Here is a 24,001-nt window from a genome sequence, read left to right as displayed (position 1 = left end):
TGTGCAGGGAGGAAATGTCTGGGGAGAGAGCACAGGTAGCTTGCAGAAGGGTGAGGCCTAACTGGGGGGGTACTGGTGGATCCCACCATGGATGGGGAGAACTGGTGAATGTGTGGATGAGCCACTGAGTCCCTCAGTCAGGAGGCCAACTCAAAAGAGAGCTTTCAGCAGCTCTGTCAGGATCACATTACTATCCCCAGCTGAAGGGATTTTTAAAAGACGGGGTGGGAAGCAATTCCCTCATCCTCTAAGGATTTTGGAGACTTGGAGGGGGGCAGGGGGAATTGCTTCAATTGAAGATAACATACAAATGCTACCCCCACACTGAAAAACAGTACTTTCATGTTTCAGTAATGTCGAAAAGATGTCTAAGCTGTTTCAAACCCTTTCTCTAAACTTATTTTTTTTCTCAGAAGAAAAGCTATGTCAGATCCATCTCCTTCTTGTGAGCGGCTTTTGCTTTGACAAGTCGGCATGTTTCCCGACAGCCGAACGTTTCCCCGACAGACTTCCCAGCCCACCCTGACACCTGCGCTACCCTGTGCCCGTCCGTCACAGGCACAGCGCAGGAGCACCTGCCCACAGCGGCCGCCACGCGTGGGCTTCGCTCGCTTCCCTCGTGCAGGACGTGCGCCGCGGCTGGAACATCCCCAGGTGATGCCCGCGGGAAACCCCTCGTTCCGGGCGAAGCCGCCGGCAGCGCCTCCCCCGCCGCACCCCAGCTGCGGGGCGAGTTTCCCGGGAGGAAGCAGCGCGGGCTCCCCACGGACGCCCCACTGGGGCAACACCGGGGCTGCGGCGGGAAGCCCTTTCGCGCAAGCCCGGCGGGCGGGGGAAGCAGCGGGGGGGCCCGGCGGCGGCGGCGGCGGCGGCGGCGGCGGCGGCGGCGGGGCGGGCAGTCGGCGGGCCCGGGGCGTGGCGTGGGGCCGGCGGCGCCGGGAGGCGGCTCAGTCCCCGCTGCCAGCTGAGGGCGGCGGGCCCCGCGGAGCAGCCGCCCAGCCCGGCCCGCCCCGCGCCGCACCGGAGCCGCCGCCGCCGCCGCCGGCCGGCGAGGGCGGCAGCATGAGCGGCGGGCGTAGCGGGCGATCCGCCGTGAAGATGGAGGCGCCGTTTTACCCCGAGGAAGGACTAGAGCTGCTGCGCGACTTCGTGCCGCTGCCGGGTTTCGGTACCGCCGGCGGCCCCGGAGCCGATGCGGCGGCTGCGGCGGCGGCCGGGCAGAAGCTGCTGCTGGGCGCCGGGAAGAAGCGGGACCTGGCGACCGCCGCCCCCGCACCGCTGCCGGGGCCCTTCGCCCTCCGCCCGCCCGCCGGCGCCCGCGGCAGCGCGGCGGCTCTGCGCTTGCTACAGCCGCCGCCCGCCGCCGCCCCGCCGCCGGCCGCTGGCTCCGCGGAGCCGGCGGGCGGCGGCGGCGCGGCGGCGGCGGCGGCCCGCGGCGGCCCGGAGGCCGCGCTGGGCTCGGCTGCGGAGCTGCCGCTGCTTAAACTACCGCCGGCCGCCGACCTGGAGCAGCTGCTGATCCAGGGGGGAGCGGGGCTGGGGTCCGGCAGTCCGGGGCCGACGGCGCCCGGGGCGGGGAGCGGCGGGGCCGCGGCCGCGGGGCCGTTTCTCTACCGGCAGCCGGTGACGCAGGAGCAGGAGGGTTTCGCCGACGGTTTCGTTAAGGCCCTGGCCGACCTGCACAAGCAAAACCAGCTCCTGGCGGCGCCGCCGCCGCTCTCCACGCCGGGACCCTGCTGCACCGCCCGCCCGGGGCCGCCGGGAGCCGCCGCCGCCGCCGACCCGCCGGCCGTCTACACCAACTTGAGCGGCTTCAACCCCGCGGGGCCGCTGAGCCCCTCGGGCAGCGCCTACCCCGCCGCCTCCGCCCCGCCTCCGCCGCCGCCGCCGCCGCCGGCGGGCCTGGGCTTCGGGGCGGCGGGCTTGGGGAGCGGCCGGCTCCCGCCGGCGCGGTCCCTGGAGGAGCCGCAGACGGTGCCCGAGGTGCCGCCGTCGGCGGGCGGGGAGGGCGGCAGCAGCGCCCCGACGCCGCCGTCGCTGTCGCCGCTGGACGCGGAGAGCCAGGAGCGGCTGAAGGCGGAGCGCAAGCGGCTGCGGAACCGCATCGCCGCCTCCAAGTGCCGCCGGCGGAAGCTGGAGCGCATCGCCCGGCTGGAGGAGAAGGTGAAGGCGCTCAAGGGGCAGAACGCCGAGCTGGCCGCCACCGCCAACCTCCTCCGCGCCCAGGTCTCCCAGCTGCAGGGCCGCGTCCGCAGCCACCTCTCCTCCGGCTGCCACATCAACGCCGCCGGGCATCCGCCCCCCGCCGCCGCCGCCGCCCAGCCCCGGGAGCCGCCCGCCGAGGCGGCCGCCGCCGCGCCGGAGACCAGCGCCTGCTGAGGAGGGACGCCCCGACCCCGGCACCGGCACCAGCTCCCTTCCGGGCACCGGCACCGCCCGCCGCCGGGGCGGCGCGGAGCGGAGGCACCGCGGGGCCGAGGCGCGCCCCCACCGCCGCTCTCCTCTTGTTATTAATTATTATTATTACTATTTATTTGCGCCCGGAGAAGGCGGCTGCACGAGCCGGGTGTTGCTAAGTGTTCCCCGAGGTCTCGATGTTTCGCTCGGCAGCGAGGGTCTCCGTGGGTGGTTTTGGGGCAGGTGGATTGTTTTGTTTTTCTTTTTTTTTTTTTTTTCAGTGAAGTACTTGAGGTCTGTAGAGATTTCGGAAATTAAGGAGATTCCTGTTTACAGAAAGATTCAACTTTATTTTCATGGGGGATATATAGTGTGTTTCCTAATACACCTTACTGAACTGCATAGCAATGGATAAGCTTTTCAAACTTAAAAAAAAAAAAAAGCCAGAATCGTACCCTTTTGAAAAGATGTGCGTGTATATATATATTTAAAACATAATATGGCTATGTATATTTTCTTGGTATTGATAAAGAACTTTTTTTTAAAATACCGTCTTTCTCTAGAGCTTTAATTTGCCATTGAGAGTTAAGACAGCTATGTGGGTGCTCTTGCACTTAACACAGCTTTGTTTTTAAAATTGAACCCTGGAGGGAAATGATTTTTGTTGTAAATCTGAAGCAGGATGAAATGCATTGCTGATTCAGTCATATGAAAATACTTTTCTAAACTGTATGCTCCGTATTTCTTGTGCCAGTGCGAACCTGGGGCATTGATAGTTATTTATTGAAACTTGAACACTTTTGGAGGTTGCCTAGACCTTATTTTTCTATATAACATATTAGTAGTGAAAACGGTTAATTTGGCAAGAAGAGCTTTACTTTTTTTTCCTTCACTGTGTACATTCCAGTAGTGTTTGCTCTTTACGTAGTATAGTAACAACTCAGTGCTATACAGAAAAGGGCTCAGATTTGGGGTGGGTTAGCTTTATAGCTAAGGTGGTACTTCCATTGTATTCTGTTCGAATAAATCACAGAAATATTATGGAGAAGTAGATTTATTTTTCAGTAGAAATCTGTGTATCTTGCTTCTTGGTCTACTTTGTTCTAAAGAAACTTTCTGCAATACTCTAGAGCAGAAAGAGTCAGCACTAGAACGTGCAACATTTTTCTGGTTGGGAAGAATTGGTGTGATTTATTTCTTTGTCAAGATTTTACTAGTAGAAGAGAATAGTAAAGGAACTATTTCCTCTGATTTGACATAATCCTCAATCAGTTTTTGAAAGCTTTAGATCCCTTGCTCGGTACTACTGCCTACCTTGCTTTTGCTGCACCTGTGTATTTTGAGCATAGCCGCTAATGCAGCGCTGTTGAGCCCTGTGGCGCGGTGCCGTGGGAAGGGTCTGTCGGAGTGTGGCCGTCACCCCACCAGAAGCCCCTCGGTGTGGGGGCTGCGGGCTGGGCCTGCCGTTGGGGGAGGGCAGGGCATCTCCTGAGCAGATCCAGCTTGCAGAGCGGGGCCCACTCCCCTCTTTGAAACTGTGCTAACAACTTTGCTTGAACTCAGAGGCAAAACTTACATGGGGATATGTGTCTGTGCCAGCTGGTGAAAATGGGGATTGTATGAGGAACCGAGGGGGCATAGACATCTTTATGTGTACAAGCCATTGCTTGGGTCTGTTAAACCCACTCAGGAGCTGTTAAACATCTCTTACTTCTTCTGAAGGCTACGCTTGATGCTCTGCGATTCAAGAAGAATGGGATAGACTCACAGTTTTTCTTGCTTTCACTGGGGATACGTGAGTGCTATCTGTCCTGAAAGTTGAGCTGCAGAAGTCAAGTGTGTGAGCCTTTTCTTTTAGTGCATAGTCATTCCTGGCACTTGTGTGAAACGACATGACAATGCATAGCAATTGTGTTATTGTAGCTGAGATGCTCTGAGGATATTTCTTTTCTTAATGCATATGCAAATTAGGTAGAAGCCATATTAATCATTGTATAACTGTAATCATGTCACCAGAGCCTTTTTCGGTGGTTGAAATGATTGCCTGTAACAAGTACCTTCTGCTGTTAGAAATACTAATGAACATATAAAAAATTATTTTGATCTTAACACAGGTTTAAAGACTTCTTAAAGGCATTCTGAAATGGACAGCATACAATCTGTAGCACTACCTTTTATATAACAACTGGGTGAAAAATAGCTGGTTTTTACTATGTGGCAGGCATCACCTATCTGCAAAGATGCTGCAAGACTCGAGAAACTGATAAAGATTTTTTTTTTTTTTTTTTTTTTTTTTGCCCCCGACAGTTAGCATGCTTTCCCTAGTGAGAGAGGTAATGCTGCCTGGTAGACGTATTGATGTGAGATGCTTAGCTTTACTGCATGTGTAGTGAGGTGGGTTTTTTTCAAGGAATCCTGGAAAAATTCATAAAAATTACGTGGGTGGCCACTACTGTTTCAGTTCTTGTATTTGCAAATTGAGTGTAGGGCTAGGTGAAGATCTTGTGGTAGGACACGGGACAGTGTTAAATGCAGCTGTGCAGTACTTGTTCTTTACTTGTTTTACCATTTCTGGTCATACTGTATTAGTAATGACCAAGGAGAAGTGGGGGATCCACAAAACACAGGAAATCACTGCAATTCCCCTTCCCAGCCAAGGGCAGGGCTATTATGAGCTCACCCTTTTCAGCATGGTAGTGTTAAAGCTGGAAACCACCACACATTACCTCTCTCTCTCATTTAAACTTTCTGCAAGAGCAGTCCTGCATCCAGCCTCTCAGAGACCTCGTGTGGCAACTTCTTTGATAGCCTGCTCTATATTCTAGCTGACATCTGTTAGGTGGTAGAAGTGCTGACAGGCCAGCTCTGTTACCCTGATGACTGATGAGAGGTTACTAGTGAGGCTGGTGGCTCCAGCTGTCTGCCAGAGGCTACTATTCTGGTAGTGGAGTTGCCAGAAAGAAATGTTTTCTGTAGAGTGACAGGTTACCTTCACAAATGCCTTCTTTTATCTGGGATTTAGGCTAAGACACAGGATCTAACACTGACGTGACCAAAATCTGAGAACAGTGTGGGGTAGCTGGTTTTTTTCCCCTGTTGTTTCTGCTAGAGGTTGCTGCTCATATAGTAGAGATATGAGTGGATAGCCTAAGCACCTCGCATTTTAAGCCAATATAACAAGATATAACACAGGAGTGCTTGCCTGCTGCAGCTATCAGGCTTGATTGTTACTGTCTTCTAAAATGTATCAGTACTCTTGGCTTTTCCCAAATCTTTAAATATGGCTTCTTTATTTTGTTCTGCCTTTTTTCTTCAGTTCGTAGCAGTATTTTTCATGTCTATTTCTTTTAGGGTTTGATTTTCTGCCTAAAACTTTGGTCACTGTGAGATGCTAAAAGACGGAGACTGGGTAAAAATTTTCCAGTTCTTTATGTGATTTGCATCAATGTAGCTGCTTTTCAGTAACTTGGGGCAAGTTGGCTGTGTATCACTGCAACAAGACAAACAAGAAAACTCCACCAAAACAGTCCATGATCAGTGGAATCTCACCGCTTTTTAGCATTTTTCTTCATCCTTCAAAACCATACCATGTTTTATTATACTTGTGCACGCTATTTGCTAGTCCATACAAAGATTCTCACTGCGTGACTTGGGTTTCCAGGGTACCCTCATGCCCTTCTGATATGGTTTTGCATTCCAGGTGCACAGCCATGACAATCAGACATCCCTCTTTGCTTTGCCCTAGCTGTAATCACTCCTCTGGAGATTATACAGTCCCTTCCTTTGTCTGTTTTGGCTGGTGGATGCCTGTTCCTGTGCCCATCTTGCTTGCTGCTCATCAGCAGATTTTGAACGCGCTTGAACCGATATCTTGATCTAGATGCGAAGTGCCTTCCTATTTAGGTGCTACAGCAAAATAGTTTGATTCATAAATTACTTTCATTTCTTTAAATTGTTATCAGATCTTTTCTGTCCTGGGGAGTACGAGGAGGAGTGTTTGTGGTGAGGGAGGTCTTGTTCACTCCTTCCTTGGGCAGAGGGAGGAGCTCCCATCAGATCTGCCCCTGCTTGCTGTGAGTGCAGGGAAAGTGCTCTTCTATGACTGATTCAAACGTTGTCATTACTAGAAAAGTTAATTGGTTTGCTCCCCAGCATAGAATGGGTAGTGAAATCTGTCAGCATCACAAGGTGTCCAGACATGTCCGGGTGGTTGGTGAGTGGTTCTTACAACTTTCACTGTGACTCCAGGTCGAGCCCATTTGGCAGGCTTAGAGAGCAATTGCCAAAGCACAAGTACTTTGCATACTTTGAGAAGCGTAGGTGTTCAGGGGTGATAAGTCCTGATTACCAAGAGGGATGATTCTGGTGGTGGTGACGACATTTTTGTCATGAGCCTTTGATGGTCTTGCAAGACATAAATACCTCAAAGGATTTGGACTTTTCACTGCATGTCATAAATCACTATTAACTATCATGCACTGTTGAAGATCAAAGGGTGGGCCTACTACAATTCTCCATTATCTTCCTTTGTGTTTATCTCATTACTGAAGGAAGAGTCATAAGGCATACTTTTTTTTCATTTAAATATCTTATTGATGGTGTCTGTCTCACCTTTGACAAAGGAGTGATCTCCCAAAGTTAAGCCCTGGGGCATTCTGCAGTTTGCAGCTGTTAAAGTGGAAATTCTATTTGGCAACTCATTTCTAATTAGCTACATAGCTTGATGACACTTTCTGAATTCTTGTTTGGTGGTGTCTGAACTACAGGTGCATGCTGTGTCTCAGTTACTAGTTGTGCTGAAAATAGTGACTTCTCTGCCATAACCTGAGTCTTGTCTGTTTGAATCCCCTAGCTTCTTAGAGAAAGTTTCTCCATATCTGAAATTAATATGCAAAAAAAAACCCAAACCAACCCCATCATTTTGTAACATAAGTCATTCTTCCATGCATTTTGTGTGCCCTTCTGCTTCTGGAGTGCAAGTTAAAAAAGAAAAAGCAATGAGTTACATTTTCCTTTATTCTTGTGTGCAGCTGTTAACTGCTGCTAGATAATTTTGCTCTTTCCTTACTTGATTCTCTAAGTTTCTATGTTTAGCAAGTAGACAAATTGGAGTATGACATAGCTGCGTACATATTTGATTTGCACAAAACCACTTCCATTTTCCGAGTGTTCTGTTTGCAATTTTACTGTAACTGAGAATGAGTGTTGAAGAGTTCTAGGCTGTTTTAACACTCTTTGGTCACTTCCTCTGATCAGTATTGTGTGCAGTGACTGCGCACCTTCCAGCAGAGGTGGACAGTACAGTCTGTCAGGGGTTCACCTTTTTTTAACATTTGGCAAGACGTGTATCAGCAGAAAAAGCCTTGAACAGAAAGCTTTCACAGTGCATAATAATCCTGCAAATGTCAACTGATGTTTCTAATGCTGCAGTCACTTGCTGTGGGTCTGCATCAGGGTTTGCTGTACCTGATGCAGTATGATAAATGTTCCTGTGACAAACTGCAGAATCTAAAGTTTCTTATAAACTTGTTAATCTTGCTGCACATGGTGAAACTTTACTGTGAAGGGGTTGATGAACTAGATCTGAATTTATGGAGACTTAGGTACATTACAGGAGACAAGAGGTCTTGTTAATTCTCAGTTATTCCTGTCCTGTGTTTCAAAGATATTTCTCTTTTTATCCTGCCTGTGAAGTGGCTTGCAGCTTTTTGTGCTGTGAAACTTCTCTCTTCGTAGTCTCTGGTAGTAACTCAGGCGGGACAGAAGCAACTTCTGCATGAAGTGGTCATGTGTGACAAACTAAATGCAGATTTCTGAAAAACACTGCAACAGTGAGTGTACAGTGGAGAACCTGCTGTTGTCTGTGTGTTGCTAAGGGAGTCTAGAAATGTATGCACCTAATTCATAATGAGGGCGGCTTTCCAAGACACCATCCTGTTGACTTGCTATAGGCATTGATCCTTGCTGCTTGCTTTAGTCTGGAAGCGGTTTTCCTTATCTATTGCATACCAGAAGGTTTACTTTCTGCATCAGTATAGTCACAAGCCAGATCTCTGCTTGGATGTTGAAACAGTCCACTGCATGCAGGTCAACCAGAATGCCATACTGTAGCCGTCCTCGCAGGGTCCTGCTGAGGAAACAGAGGCAGGGAGAGGAAGGAAACCAGTCTAGGATCTGCATCCTCACACCAATGCTGTGTTTTGAAATGCAACTTTCTGTTGAGTAGTCTTGACTAAAGTGTGTCACTGGTGTAAAAGCACTGAATCTTGGCCTTGTGCCTGCAGGGGACATGAGGTCTTGTGCTGGACTTCTGCTTTGGGTGGTATCCTCTCAACTCTGTGCCAGCCACTGGTACAGGAAAAGCCAGCAAGTCCAACCTTTATGAACAAATTCTTCTGAAGCACACAGGTACCCATAAACACATGTCAAGGTGTTGTGCACAGACACTCGCATGCATAAAGAAGGGCATGGCCAAATGGAGGAACTGTGATTTTCTTAGCTGCAGCAGTACACAATGGGGCACCTTCATATTCTTTGTCATGGTCAAGTTCTCCCAGAAGAAAACCAAGCTGCAATTCTTTGTGTGATTGCAAGGTAATTTTTTAGATTTCCAGTCAAATTGACGAACTGTCAAATCCTGCAATGCTAAATTAACACAAAAAAGATAATTAATTTTGAAGTCACATTTAGCCTTAATGTAATCTGAAGTGCTGCAGTTCATATGTAGTAATTTGCTGCAAAGTGAAAGGAAGGTTCTTACAGATAATGTTTGCTCTTTTGTCTGTTATCAAAAGGTCTCTATCCATAGTGTGGCTAGCTGTAAATTGAGCTTTGTTCTGAATTTCTGGTACTAGTAACATACATGGTCTGCAGTAGTTTAAGGAGTATGTGTGTTGGCTAAACTGCTTTTCTAGAGGAATTATGATTTCTGTAGGAATGCTTTGGAGTGGTGATTGACTATGAAGCCTTCCTAACACATGGAGATAATAGATATGACCAGTTCACTGTGCACTAATACACTGCTAGATTCTGATATTTAGCACACTGCTGATAATATTTACTTCTGCTGTTACTTATTGGTCAAGAACTAGTTCAGGGTGGAATTGTAAGCGACCTAAATAAGGTCCACATAGTCAGAGAGCTGTGCCACTGGAGATCAGTAACAGACCCTCCATTTCATCCCACAAGAAAAATATATCTTTTTTCTAGATTAAGTCCTATTTTACTCTTCCCTTGAAATTTATTTAAATAAATTTGAAAACCTTTCTGCTAAGTACCTCAAAGCATCTCTTGCAACTGTTCAGTGACAGTCAGATTGTGGTGGTACTTCTGCCATAGATGGAGAAAGCTGAAGCTGCAAAAAGTCAGGCTTCTCATTGCATCCCTGTTTTTAGAACGTGGACTGAACATTTGAAAAATCATAACCAGAAACTTGAACTCTGTAGAACTGTTTGATACCAGTTTCTTGTCCTCTGCAGAAAGCTTCCCACCGCCCTAAGGGATGTGTGGCCCTCCTGCCTGACATGGAAAATTGACCTTTAAAAATGTACAGTCTTTAAAAAAAAAAAAGGCTTATAAAGATAATCTTGAGGTTCACACTGAGCCTTTTGAAGGATAACGTGTTGAGCTTGAGAACCTTTCCCACACCTTTGTTTCATAAATCTCCAGATTTTCTTGTAATGCAGGACACAAGCAATGTGGTGGCACAGAATAAAGTTAATGGACTATTCCAGACAGCATATTTAGGATATCTTATTTTCCCCTAGTAACTGTTAGGGAAAGATACCAGTAGAAGATACTGGTATAAAACTTGCCCTTCTTAAAGGAATAGAGCCAGAGGTTGAACTCCTGTTTTTTCCAACTTTTACCATTCTGTCTTTTAATATCCTTCATGGAAGGGTGACAGAAATAGTGGGAAAATACTGACTACTGGAGAGTTAAATAATCTTGTTACGTATAATATGTCACATAAGCTGTGGCCATGAGTAGCTAGGACACCTATTTAGAGTCTGCAAGATGACACCTTCAGATCAGGGATTCATAAAATGCTGCCTAAGTGTCATTACCAGTCCAGACCATTTTGTGCCAGTTACTAAAATGGTATTGTAAATCCTTGTGATGTTTGAAAATCTTTCCGGGCACACTACTGATATCACAGCACAAGCTGGTATGTCTATGGTATCTTTATGGTATGATACCGCTTTATCAGCAGGCCAAAAGTGTGTAATAAAGTCTACTTCTTTTATTCCTTTTCTCATGGTAATAGAGATAGTACTTGGAGGAGTCAGCAACATTAAGAAAAAAACCATGGAATCCAAGGAAGAAATAAAATTTATCTCTGGTACAATATTTAGTGGTAATGTTGTATGTTTAAGTGGCAGAGGATTAAGATTGCTTTTCAGAATGCTCTTTAGCTTGTTTTGTTGTTACTCCTTAAGTATCTTCTAAACTTCTCTTCTTTGGAAACTTTGCCCCTCCCTGTTTGGCCTGATGACTGGTAATTTCACACTTACCCTTATTTATTTAAAGCCATGGCAACCACCATGCTGAAATGTCATCAAGTAAAGTCCAGTTGGAATGCTGACTGATGATGCAAAGGTCTGCTATCTAATAAAATGAACCCGTGGAGGATGAGCTCCAAAAGACAGCTACGCCCTGTCTTCAAGCATTTGCTCTAATTTCAAGGCTTTCCCATGTGGTGTTGCTCAACATGTAACAAAACAAGTTCTTGCGAGCCCCTTGAGCATTCCTCCTATGTAACAGATTAAATAATCAGGCTTCGTTAATTCCCCCTCCCCAAAAAAAACCCAAACCCAAAATGGAAAAAAAAGAACCATCACACGCAAATATTGGAGAATTGTTTTGCTTCGGTGCAAAGCATTATTTGTGAATTACAGAGACACTTGGCGCAGTTCTGACATGTGAGCCGTCAGTGTAAACACCTACTTGCACCAGTGATTTTTGGTTTGGTTGCACTTAGCTACTTTGTAGGGGACAAAGGGAAGGGAATAAGTGTTGCAATATAGTGTTGTGCAATTCCTGGCTTTGAAATAGAAAATGATGAGCAAGTCTGCATAGGCCTCTCACCCACCAAAATTTGGCCGCTGGTTCTTACCACTCCCACTCTTCTTAATTCAGAACGGGTCTGCTGGCTTCTTAAGGTCAAAAGGAGACAAGGATAGACAAGAGAGGGCAGTATCAGGGCTGTTGTGCTGTTCTCCTCGGCCTTAAAACTCAATCTGTTAGATTACCTCTAGTTTATGATGTCTGAAGGTAATCTTTAGGATTCCTATGTGGGGTCTTACTGGGAAAGGTGACTGGATCCATATTGCTGATTAAGTCTCATTGGTGAAGTAGCTCTTCAGCTGTCCATGTTTTTCAGTCTGTGTAGTTGTAGGACATTCTTCCAGGGCTGTTCCTCTTTCCTGGAGTGGCTCATCTAAGGCTGGCTTGGTCTTCCTGCAGTTTCTGCCTAGATGGAATATCTTTCTGAGGTTTAGGTGTTTGTGACGGATAATGTTGTATCACTCAAAATAGACACCCTGAGAAAGGAGCAGTTCTGGATAGGTGCAGACTGGGAAAGATTAAATCCATCATTCTTTGAGCAATATGTCTTTGTATCAGTTGAACAGAGCAACTAACTCCCATCAGCTAAAAAGGAGAGACCTCTTGGGCAATGGGACCCAGGTTTGAAAGCGCTCGGTTTCTGGTGCCTGGTTCTTGCCGAACTTCTGTGGTACAGAAAACGTTTCATGCCCTGCAGTACATAAAAGCCTTGCAATATCATGAGCTGGGGCTCCTGCTAGGATCAAGCAAGTCCTGTGGTCCTCATTGGGATTACAGTCATGCCACACGCTGATCCACTGACCAAAGGGATCTCCTGAAAACGAGAAGCAGCCCCTCCCTGCTGCTGGGTAGCCACCAGCATCCTCATGCTCTCTTTTTGTCCAAAAGGAGAAGTGTGAGCAAACTGCCATGTCCTACAGCTCTGGAATCCAAACTGGTTCTTCCCAGGCCTTCGGGCATGGCACTGAAACTTTCTTCTTCAGGATAGCTGTTCAAAACGAAAGGTGGAGACAGCAGTTCAGATTTGGCTTTGCTCTTCCAGCAGCTTACGTGCAACTAGTTGGTGGGTGGTTGTCTGCCTACATCCTTTCCTGGGTTCTTGTAAGTTGGGTTTACATGTACCTTCTTATTCTGCCTTATTAAATTAGCTGGCACAGAGGAAGCCTCTGAGAAACCCTTTCAAAGTCTCTGCTTCAGGAAGAATTTTTTAAAAATTACAATATTTGAATAGATTAAAAAAACCTCCCAAGACAAACAAGCCTCCTGAAACAAACAAAAAACCCAAACAACAAAACAAATTACTTTGTATGGATACGCATACTTCCCATTTTTTTAAACCTGATTATTTTAGGGAACTCTGTTCAAACAGGTGTGCTGGCAAGGACATTGCACACAGACAGGGGTAATCACAGTGAAACAAAATTCAGTAGCTACTCATTTGCTGGATTTGGTCAGGAGACGTTTATCAAGGACACTTCTGACAGCTTTTTTTCTGATGCGGTGATTTTTTTTTTACGTAAACAGAAGCTACAGGGCTTAAAAATATACAGCTGAGGATTATGTCCATTGTAATTTTTTTACATTACTTTTACAAACTATGTAGTCTTATATTCAAAGTACTTATTTCTGAGACAAAGTGGACAATATTAGTTGGCATCTTGCACTTGATTAAATGTAGAATATTTTCTTAATTTAGTGATGTGTTTAGGAGAATACTGTAACTTACTAAATATACAACGGTGATAACTGTGTTTACAGTACTTTTCCAATTCCTACTGTTCAGTGGTAGCAAACTTGTTTAAGAATTAAAAGTAAGGCATACTGTGATTGGCGATCTTGGAAAAATTTACTCAGTGCTGCTACCACTAAATGCTGTGGGATGGATACCATGGATTTAAATGGCAGCAGAATTGTATTCCAAGCCTCTGTCTTAAGTACTTATGACTAAAAGGCGACTTGCCTTGTGCTCCTTTATGTATCCCTGTGTGTAGTACATCAGTTAGAAATCTGTTAATGATTGATTTGTAACACTAGGACCTTTATGGAGATCACAGTGGGGTTTTTGTTTGTTTTTTGTTTGTTTCTGAACAGACACTTAGACATTTTGGAATGTATAACATTGATCCTTGTGCTGGAATTGTTTACATGCAAAAAGGTATTTATGATTTTTTGCAAACTGCAATGTGCAATTTTGTACATGTGTTTAAAGAGTTTATAAGGAAGATATTGTATGTACAGTACTTGGACCTGAGTATTATTTCTTTGATATAAATATCTAGAGGAAAATTAAAATTGCTTTATATTCATATTTTTGGCTGTGTTTTTCATTATTTCAGCAAGAAATTTAGAAGTTAGCCTAAGGCATAGGCTTTTTTGTTGATCTGGGTGTTTTTTTAAAATGTTTTTTAAGCATGCTTGATATGCTGCTTCTTTGGATTGTATCAACATGTTTGAAGCTCAAGGAAGGAAGAATTTCTTCTTGTAAAGACACTGCTCTTCAGGATAACTTCCCTATATGCTAGAGCAGATGCAACTGAAAAAGTAAACTTCTAAAAAGAGCAAAAGAGGAGAAGAGAAAGTCCAGCTCTGGTGACATCAGATTTTAGGCCATTCCTAAGAAAAGTGACTGGAGCCGTCAGCACTGTGGGATGGGGACTTCAGTTGCCCATGTCTTGACTTTTCTTCTTCAGCAGAACGAGCAATGGTAAACACTTTTTGCCATTTAAACTGTTCTGAAGCCACATCTGGAACAAATCTTTTGAGTAAGGCTATTCTCTCTTTCCCGTGATCATTCTTACGGCCATCGCTGCATCTTGACATATTCCCAATGGAGAGCAGCTCGGTAAACATTGCCACGTTCTAGAAACACTTCTGAAGTCCCAGCTGAAAACTCCCCTGTTCCGGGAAGGCAGCCCTGCCTTCTGGATACGTCCTTCCAAACTGAGTGGCAAGAGGAAGGACTGAGGGCCAAGCTCCACTAAGAATGCTCTGAGGACGCCAAGTTCAAGCAAGAGCCAGGCAGTGCGGCAGTGCTGGTGGCATTGGCCACACCAGCCTGCACCCCAGTGCACAGCTGGACCCTGGCTTGCTCTCTAGAGGTGTATGGGTTCCAGACCTGACACTGAAAAAATGGTAGAAGGACTGGCTTCTTCTGGTTTAAGATATGACTACTAAGATTTCAGTGGCATGCAAAAGTTAGAGGGGGGATAAAAAATGAAGCTCTGAGCGTACTGCAGTTCAAGTTGTTGTACATTGGCACTTACAGTTTATGACCGCATAATCAGTTTAGTGTGGAATTACTGTGACTTCTATACGTGCGCCATGCCTCCATCAATACTCCGTGAGTTACTTAATGCTTTTTAATCTCCGTGTTGTGCATGTCTGCAGGCTGTGTTTCACACATGCTAGCCAGACCACTCCTTGCAGATTTCCACTCCACTGTAATAAAGATTTCTTCCTGGGAGAGTCTGTAGCACTCTTGCAATAATCCTGATGCTTTCCAAATTAAATACAGAGGGGATGCAGAAGAGCAAGATGGTGAGAGCCTTTAACACTTTGATATATGCTTGAGGGTATTGTTGCTAATTTTGGATGGTAATTTGAGCTTCAGAGCCTAGTTCCATAGAAAGGTGTTTTGCATATGTGGTATAGGAACTGATCTACTTGTTCTCTTTAAGCTTTCAGTTCTTCTGCCCTTGAGTGTCTCAGAGTAGTGCCTTCGGAAGTGCTGAGGGAGGAGATAGTTTAGACTGATTGTGCTCTGTTATCCATAGGGTGCAGAGTAAAAGCGGGATGCTTTGCATTGGTTGAATAACCTGCAGGATTGTGTTAATTATTTTTTTTTGCTTCTGAGATGCTCCATTTCTCCTCGCTCTCTGTCTCTGGGATCCTGGAAAGAGTAGAACACACACGATCCTTGATGGCTTCCAAAACCAGTGTCCTAAGGTAGTAATTCAACAGGTCATCACTTATGCCTGGGAACTGCCTGTCTTCTGGACTAAGTAAGGCAAAGGCCCAGTGGTGCTCCTGAAGCCTACTCTTTATTTTCCTTCAGCCTGGTCCACTCAGGTTCTGGCAAACACCCTTCAGGTGGATCTGGCAATTGCATCATTTGCCAGAAGTCAAATAGCAGGTGACCCACAAAAGCTGTGAGCCTCTCTTGCTTGCCCTGATGTGGGCTGGTTACTTTCTGTTTCACCTGCAGCTGGCTGCTTTAAAGAAATTTTTTAAAGTTTTCCCTTTCTCTGGTGTGACGTAGCAATGTGCAAGATATGACACACGAGTTGAGTTGGGTTTCCCCCCACCAACTGCAAATGAGGTCAGGAAGTATAAATGACAAGATTTCACCCATTTGGGCAGATGTCTCGTTATCTAAGCCATCCTGCCAAATCCAAAATTTGTGTATTCGCCGTTCTTTCTGCAGCTCTCAAATGTGAGTCCCAGAAAGACCCTGCAGCAGGGCAGGTGGGGAGGTGATGACTCTTACTGATGGGTGTGTCAGTTTGGAGAGGTGGATGGATGGATGGATGGATGGATGGATGGATGGATGGATGGATGGATGGATGGATGGATGGATGGATGGATATTGTTCCCTACACTGTCAGCCTGCAGTCTGCAAGGCGGGCAGTGCTGGAGGCCTGATTCCTGAGAGTCTAAGTTGCAAAGGCCAGTCACAGCTCCCTGGATACACCTTGTGTCCCATAATTTGGGTTATACATCCTAACGATTGCATTTTGGAGGCTGTGTCACCGGACTAAAGTAACCCGGACTGGGAGGTATAGGAGCAGACAAATAAGACAGCCAGATCACATCATTTCTGACCATCTCCTTGCAGCTTTCACCAATCTGTGGATGCTCCTGGAGTCAGCCGCTCTCTGACCCATACTGTTGTGTTAAACGGACTCCTCTGCTCAGACCTGGCAGCTCCTCTGCACCTGTAGCCACAGAGTCACATAACCCACAACACAGCAGCTCTGAACACTCCACTACCTAAGCTATAAAAGCCTGGTATTAAATTCCCATCCTTTGCTCAGCTTATCGGTTGTTTCTTTTTCTTTCATCAAGCAAGTTTTTTCCTTTGGACCTGGTAGAGCAGTCTCTCTGCCGTTTCCATAGGGAGCTTGCTGCTCCTGATGACTGGCAGGCAGGACAGCAAACAACTCAGTCGTCCATGGTCCTGAGCTGTGGGTCCAACTGAAAGGAGTATGAAATAGGTTGTTAGCTGCAACGATTGCCGCTGCTTAGCAGCCTCAGTGAGGGGCCTTAAACAAACCTTACCCCTGAAGGTTTCCAGCTACCATGGCCTGTGCTCTATAGTGGAAAAACAGTGCTCCTGCATTACCCTATTCCTTGGCAGACAGCTGGACCTCCTGATGCTCTGCAAGTCCTGATGCTTATACACAGTTCCAAAGAGAAACTCTTTGCCTTCCTCTCCACCCCATTCCCATTCTTTCTCTATGCCTGAGCTCTCCTTCAGTGCCTCCCACTCACCGCTTTTCTCTAACCCTAACACTGCATCTCCATCTGCTCCCTCCGGCTGCAGCTGGCAGCCTCCCCAGCTCCCCTCCCTCTCTCCTTCCCTTCCTTGCCCAGGTGTGTGGGGGTACTTCTCTCTGCAGCTCACTGAATACACACCACCCTCAAGACAGAAGGGCAGAGAGAGCATATACTGGCAGGAGTGTTCCCCTCCACAGTTTCATCTGTCAATGTACAAAAGAGGAGAAATTTCAGTTCAATGAGATAGTAAACTGACTGACAACCGCAGCTGTAGAGGAGAGGCACTGCCTAATGTGTGAGCACTGTAAGCCCACAGGGTCAGCTCGGCCTTGCTGTCCTGGGCTGTGCAGGGTTGGCGTTAACCCACAGTGAGAACATGGCCCTGAAAACTGGGTGGGCTTTGTGGAGTTGCCCCTCAGCTTCATGGAGTTCTTGGATCTCACTTCTCTTTGGGGTTCATGCTTAGCATGCTTAAATGGCGCAGAAACGGAAGGAAAAGCTGAGAGACAAAATTACACAAAATTGAGACTAATATAAATACTTTGGGGTAAAGCACCAGCATGGGGAGACTTGTAACTATTCCCCAAAACACACTTTAGAACATGGGCAACTTGAAGGTAATTAAGAAAGCACAGCAGAGGTGTCAGATTATCTCTGCTTTTTGCCACAGGGCAAGGCTCTTCAGCATTTGCTGTTGGAGATTAAATAAGAGTTGACTGGGTGTGGGGGGAATGTACTCCAGTCTCTTTCTCTCCTTACTCTAGTCTTTTGAGGAGAGATGGAGAGTCAAGTCCAGGTGCTGGCCAGCTGGATTGATCTCAGGAGATTAACAACTCTCCCTCCTCACCTGCAATTTCTCTCTTTCACAGTGGGGCTATTTTTAATGGGTGGTGGATAAAATGCTTTCTCACTGACTATTCTGAAGTCTGTTTCCAGACCTCCTGAGAGCATGCACTGTGGATAAGACAGACCTGATCCAAACCCCAGCTGTGCAAATGACTGGCCATCTCATTAAATCATTTAATGTCTTCAACTCTCAATATCCCCCTTGGGTCACCCCATGCCTTTCTGAAGGCGCTGGAGTCCCACTGATCACAAATTCTGGAGATTTTAAGGGACACACTTGCCCATGGGCTGCTGTTTGGAAACAGCCACGTGGGCTTTCCAGTGCCTATGTAGCTATGGCTCTGGCAGCATGACTCATAACAAGCCTTTCCCAATGCCTTACCATTTAATCCTTTCAGTTTCTTTAAATGAGACACAGGGCAAATGTGACTCATTGTCGTTTTCGGGAAATGACAGATTTGCAAAGCGTGGCCCAGGGGAGTGTCCGCCTTGTGCCGCGCAGCTGGGATCAATGCGCAGTTGCCTCCTGCCCTCGCTCGCTTTCCTTTCTACTTTCAAATTTAGCATTGCTACTTTCCTTTTGACAGCCAAAACCAGGAGAGACTTTCTAGTGTCCTCCATTGCCTTTACGTGACGTGAATGTTCTGGGCTAGAAAGAGAAATTGCTTGAAGGGAAGAATTTGCTACATGGCAAACTGCACGCTGGTGTTGCTTTATTAAAACCACACACTTTGATTCCTTGCTACACACACCAGCTTTGCAAGAAGCTGTGGAAAGGTGAGTCTTTCCTTCTCGGACAGATCCGTGGCTGTTACAGCTGGGCACAGTACTGGCAGCCAGGTTGGTGCATTGTATTTATCCCTTCGTACTGCTTCTTACTGTTTCATGCCTGTGCAGCAGCCACACTGCCTCCCCAAAGCAGGCATCCTGCAGCACCGCGTGTCCATCTGGCTGCGAACTGTTACAACAGCTGGAGCCTGAACTTTTGTGTGCTGTTCTCCCTCCATACCTGCCAAATTAAAACCATGTGGGTCTTAAAAGCTGCTGCACTGCTCCGGGTGTCCTCAGTGTCTGGATTAGTACTGATGTTAGTCCTGCCTAAACTTCCCTGGGTACATCAGGGCCATCGTTGCTGTCAGGGCACATAAGGAGCACTTGGCCCACTGCTGTGTAATGGGAATGGTCTGGCTGCACTTCTGAGCTTTTGAGGCTGTAAGATCAGTAGAGGGGGAAAAAAAAGAAAAGAGAACAGGGAACTTCGTTTTCCTCTTGCTCCTTCAGCACTATGCCAGGGCTCTTCTGAGGGGAGTATGGGCTACTTAGCCAAACTGAGCACCCCCCGGAGAGAGTCCTGGGAAGGATGGACCTGCAGCTGCCTTAGGCAATTTTGCCGAGATGACAAGGCCCAGATGGCCTTCCAGGCTGTTTCAGGCACAGCACTCCTCATGGTCCACAACTAACAATTTTATCTAGCTTGCATCAACTCGTGGGAGCACAGCCCAATGGAATAAAACTACACACATAATTAAATGCAGCCCTCCCAAGCGACAGCTCTGTACACAAGCACCTGCAGATGGGTGAGAAAGGTGCAACCCCAAGCCTCCACTTGTTTGGGCTTGTAGCAGACCAGAGTCCCAGCAAACTGAGGCACAGGGGCTTAGCATTTGCACAGTCTTCCATGGAAAGCAGGCCTGGTGTCTGCCCCTCCTCTTCACCTCCTGGTGCTTACTGCTGTGCCGGGCATGGCTGACATGCTCCCCAGCAATGTTGCAATGTCTCCAGGTGGGTTTGACAGCCTGGACATCTTTGTGCCTGTGTTGTCTCTTCTTTATGTTTGCCAGTGCCAGGGAAGGAAAGCATGCAGGAGAGCGGTGCGCACGAAGCCCATGCCCTTGTGACTTGGTAGCTATTTGAACACCCCAGGGTGTGGGTGGAGTAAGCACAATGTTCAAGGCACTGAAGTGAGAACCTGGGCAAACAGGAGTGAGGTAGCGTCTGAGACCACAGAGCAAATATTTGCCTGCAACGGGCTTTGGCAGATAACTGAAAGGCAGCCAGAAAAGGGTGGAGAAGTCCGGTGGAGACAAGGCACTGCTTGTTTTCTCAGCCATGCAGAGGATGTAAATGCAAAGCCAGAGCCATTCAGGCCTCTCAAACAGCTGTAAAAGGTGAAAAACAGGAGTGGGCCAGTCACAGCCAGTCTACACGTGCCTAAATGCTCTCCAAGCACAAGTATGAGCATCGTCTCAGAGGTGGCTCACCTGCCTCTGATGTGCTGGCTCTTACCTTTGAGAAGCAGCTTTCCAGGCAAGGAGAGGGAGGGAAAAGACCTTCCCGTGCCATCTCTCTTCCTGCACATCTGCAGCAGCAGCTGCCCATCACTGAGCTCCAGCTGAAGAGGTTGGGGAGCAGGGAACACAGCTGGCACCGGCTCCTGACCCCATCTTGAGCCTCTAGACCTTCTGTTTGCTTACTGCATGGTCAAACAAGCTGCATTTACCTCCTGCTGGGTCTGTGACTTTGGGTGTTTCATTATCCACCCAGCTGGGAACATTTCTGCTGCCTGGTAAGGTGCAAGGGCAGATTGTGCATCACCGCCCCACTTGCTGCTCTCCTCCCCCCAAAAATTTCACTAGGCTAGGCAGAATTAGACCCCCTTTATGTTCAAAGGATCAGATTAAAGAAGGCAGAAAACAGTATTTTGTGGTGACTTTTCCTGAGCAATATCAAAACTCAGGCTTTGTCTAGATCAGCAATGTTCAGGTTGGGGTGAGCGGGTGACATTCTTTTTTTTGTACCTGGTTTTGCAGTTTACAAAAGCTCTGTGTGTCCTGCTTCCTCAGACAGATTTGGTAGCACAGGGGAGGCTTCATCCTGGTGGTAACAGCTGTCTTGGCCCTCAGAAGGGTGTGTCTTGATGTGACTCTGCCTGTGCCCCCCAAGCACTGGGAACCACTGGAGCAAGGAGCCGTGGCTCCAGGCCAGGTAGGGAGCACAAGGGTATCCTTATGTTTCAAACTGCCGTTCTCCCAAAAGATTTGAGAACATTTCTCCTCAGTTTTCTCCCAGTCATCCTTTCACTGAGAAAATCCACATTGAGTTAGACACTTCCTTCATGTTCAGAGTGAAGAGCTGTTCATGTACAACTGTACCCTGGAGGGAAGCCGCTGGCCCCTCTGGAAATAAAAAGGGGCTGGATGATACACTCCAACACCTAAAAAGAAACACTCACTCATGTGCCTGAGGCATGGTTCACCCTCTGTCCCTGGGCTGGGTAATATTTCTTCCCTGAAGTAACTGCTGGGGATAGGGGGAGACCATGGGGTGGGGAGCTCCACATGAGGTCCAGCCACCATGACCTACCCTTCTCCCTGTGCCATTGCCTTCCTCCCCACTTCTGGGGTGCACTCAGGCCACAGTAGCATGGGCTCTGCCCCTGGGGGAAAAGCCTGCCATTTGTACCCACCCCACACCACCCAGGGAGCACCCAGGGGAGGAAGGGCTGTTGGTACTGTGGGGAAGGAGACTGTTTTCTCCCTGTACTTCCTACAGGATAATGTTGCTTTGTGTGGAGTAAGTGAATGTGGCCTCCTGTGACAGCACCGGAGATCTCATCGCCCTTTTTGGATGCAAGCTGTGGGATAGAAAAACAACCCACAAAAACACAGAACTGAGGCCGTGATATGCGGGACAGAAGGTCAGGGCACAGCTGGAGCACCGAAGCAGGAGAGCGCGCTTATCTATGTTTATACCATACGTGGAGCTAGTGCGATAGAACACATTCAGAGGCGGAGAGAAGGGAAAAATACTAGCTCAGGAGGCAGACTATATTAAGGCTGCTCTTTTGTTAATAAACGGCTTCAGCTTTGCTTGTGCATGAATACGGAGTCCCTGTCATGAATCACCACAGCTTTGCTCTCCCTTGTTGTCCCAAATCTGTTGCAGGCTGAAAACATGGTTCTAGGAAACTGCTCGTCCAAAGTTGGTGACACCATGGGGCCATTTGGTGCAGATCCCTGGCTTACAGCAGCAGGCACTTCAGAAAAGAGTAAGGTAGGATAAAAGAGCTTCCTCTTTTCACTGCCCATGAGAATCTGGGAACTTTTGGAGAGAGAGATTGGTCTGGGGCCTCCACATTTAAGAGTTCTCATGGAATTCATGCCACAGATTTATTTAGAAGCTTTTGGAAACCACACAAACTCCTGACATGGCCAGCTCTGGCAGCAGAAATTAACTGTGTATCTTGTGAAGCAGCTCATCCTTTTGCTGAGTTTAGGACCTATTCTCTGCTAACTCCGTAGGGTGTCACCCAGACCTGGTGGCATTAGAAGCAGTTAGTAGTGGTTTCCCTGTTCCCATTTCCGATTTGAGTCCTGGTTTCTTAGACCTCTACGAAACCTTCTCTATTTTGCAGGTTAAAAGTCTTAGCACCTTTGCTGTGTCTTGGCACAGACCTATTCTGTACTTCCAGCTCCTTGGAGTCTGTCCTGTCACTGCACCTATACTAAGATGGGGAGACCAGCTCACAACACAGAAACACCAGAGAACTTTAATTACTTTTATTCCCTTCCTAATAATTCTCAATCTTTTATTTCCTTTTCTGACCTCTACTGAGCACAGCAAACCATTCACAAGCACCTTCTGGGTCTCTTCTTGAGTGGCAACAACTGACATGGAGTCCATCAGTCTGCAGCCATAGCAAAGGTTGCTGTTGCCCCATGCACCCTACTTCATGTTCATCAAAGCTGAGTTTCATCTGCCACTTTATTGCCCAATTAATGTGACATTGTGGGAGCCTTCTGCTGTCATTAAGTAAAGAGATACAGCTTGCCTGATTCCTGGCTGTCAGGTAAATTTTGAAAACATAAGTAAGGGAGCAGGATCCCTGAGTTTGCGAAGAGTCTGAAACAAGACCATAAAGGTATAACTTACCTTGTCCCCATTGCAGCCACTATTGCTACTTGTGAGAAAAACAGAGAGGAAGGATTGACGTGCTGACATGTACCCCATCCACTCTTGTTTGTGTTGTTTTCCTTTTGGGGCAGGCTTTGGAGTTGGTTATGCCTTTGGAAAGCCTACGGCTGCTCCAAACCCTGGATTGCACTTCAGCACCCAGTGTTGTTGCTGGGGAATGGTGACTTTCCCCACAGCAGATGGAGCACTCATGTGACACTCCGTACACTATGTATCATCTATTTACATCTTTTTTTACATTAGCAACAGATGGCTTGGCATAATTATTTTTTTAAATTAGGGGGAAAATGTATCTAAAACTTCACACATTTTCTGGAGCCTATGGTTTTTACTTTTACAGCACCAATGCTGAGGTCTTTAGTGAAAGGACCTCCCTCACCCTACCATTGCCTTCTGCAAAGAGGTGTCACACTAAAGATGGAAGTAGAGAGGATAGCAGTAAGCAAGCAGAAACTTTCCTAATCATGCAAGGGGGAGAGGAAAAGGCAGCTCTGAAGCAAGAAAGACAAAAGGGAGGAGAAACGGACTTATGGGCAGACTAACCCATACCAGGAGGGTAAGAAGAGAAGCATTAGTGCTGACAAACCCTACCTTCAAAAGCTGATCAGACTAAAGCCCTAGAAAAGCATAAGCATGCTTCAGAAATACAAAACATAGCAAAATATGAGTTCAACGGTTGGTTTCTTCTTGTTCCTCTTTTGGCATATAAGGCTGTAGGCACTGGGTCCCTGCTATCAAATTTTTCGCAGGAAATATGAGGCTTGGTGGGGAGGAAGGTCAATGTAAACCAGGACTTTCCCATGCACATGTGAATTCCAAAGCTGGGGCTGTAAGCAAGCTGCCAGCTTGGTTTGACTTAGCAGTGCTGATGCTGTCAGAAGAAAAGAGGCACTTTATTAAGGCCATGGGAAGAGATATAGGATAAACCGAGAGCAGCCAGGGTACTGAAATCTCTTTATCAGACTACATTTTCCTGGAAAACAAAAGGCTTTTGAATGACTAGGGATTGAAAACATCACCAAAATTGCCAGACGCAAGCATCATCCTTGTGCACAGTATCAAGCCTTGTGCGCTGGCAATGTGCAAGGCTGCTGCCTTCTTTTGGGAGGTGGCTGGGGCTTGGTGGGACAGGGCTGTCAGAGGAAGACATGAGAAGGCTGTTGGGACACAGGGCGTTTAAGCCATATCCTTACTGCAAAGAGCCATATGAGAGGGAAGGAGC

General features: G+C 47.2%; 1 protein-coding gene across 1 annotated transcript; it reads left to right on the top strand.

The window, feature by feature from the left end:
- The first annotated feature begins 474 nt into the window (after positions 1–474).
- LOC135310675 (transcription factor JunD-like) lies at positions 475–13,769 on the top strand. Its single transcript, XM_064439551.1, has one exon. It carries the CDS (start codon positions 475–477, stop codon positions 2,377–2,379), a length of 1,905 nt encoding a protein of 634 aa, XP_064295621.1. The 3' UTR covers positions 2,380–13,769.
- Positions 13,770–24,001: the final 10,232 nt, after the last annotated feature.

This window comes from Phalacrocorax carbo, chromosome Z, assembly GCF_963921805.1.
Source record: "Phalacrocorax carbo chromosome Z, bPhaCar2.1, whole genome shotgun sequence".
In the NCBI taxonomy this organism is placed as follows: Eukaryota; Metazoa; Chordata; class Aves; order Suliformes; family Phalacrocoracidae; genus Phalacrocorax; species Phalacrocorax carbo.
The sequence above is the reverse complement of the archived record's forward strand: the minus strand, read 5'-3'. Positions and strand labels throughout refer to the sequence as shown.

What these genes read in the sequence shown, in the direction of transcription:
- LOC135310675 (XM_064439551.1), top strand. Translation starts at nt 475, where the DNA reads ATGTTTCCCGACAGCCGAACGTTTCCCCGACAGACTTCCCAGCCCACC.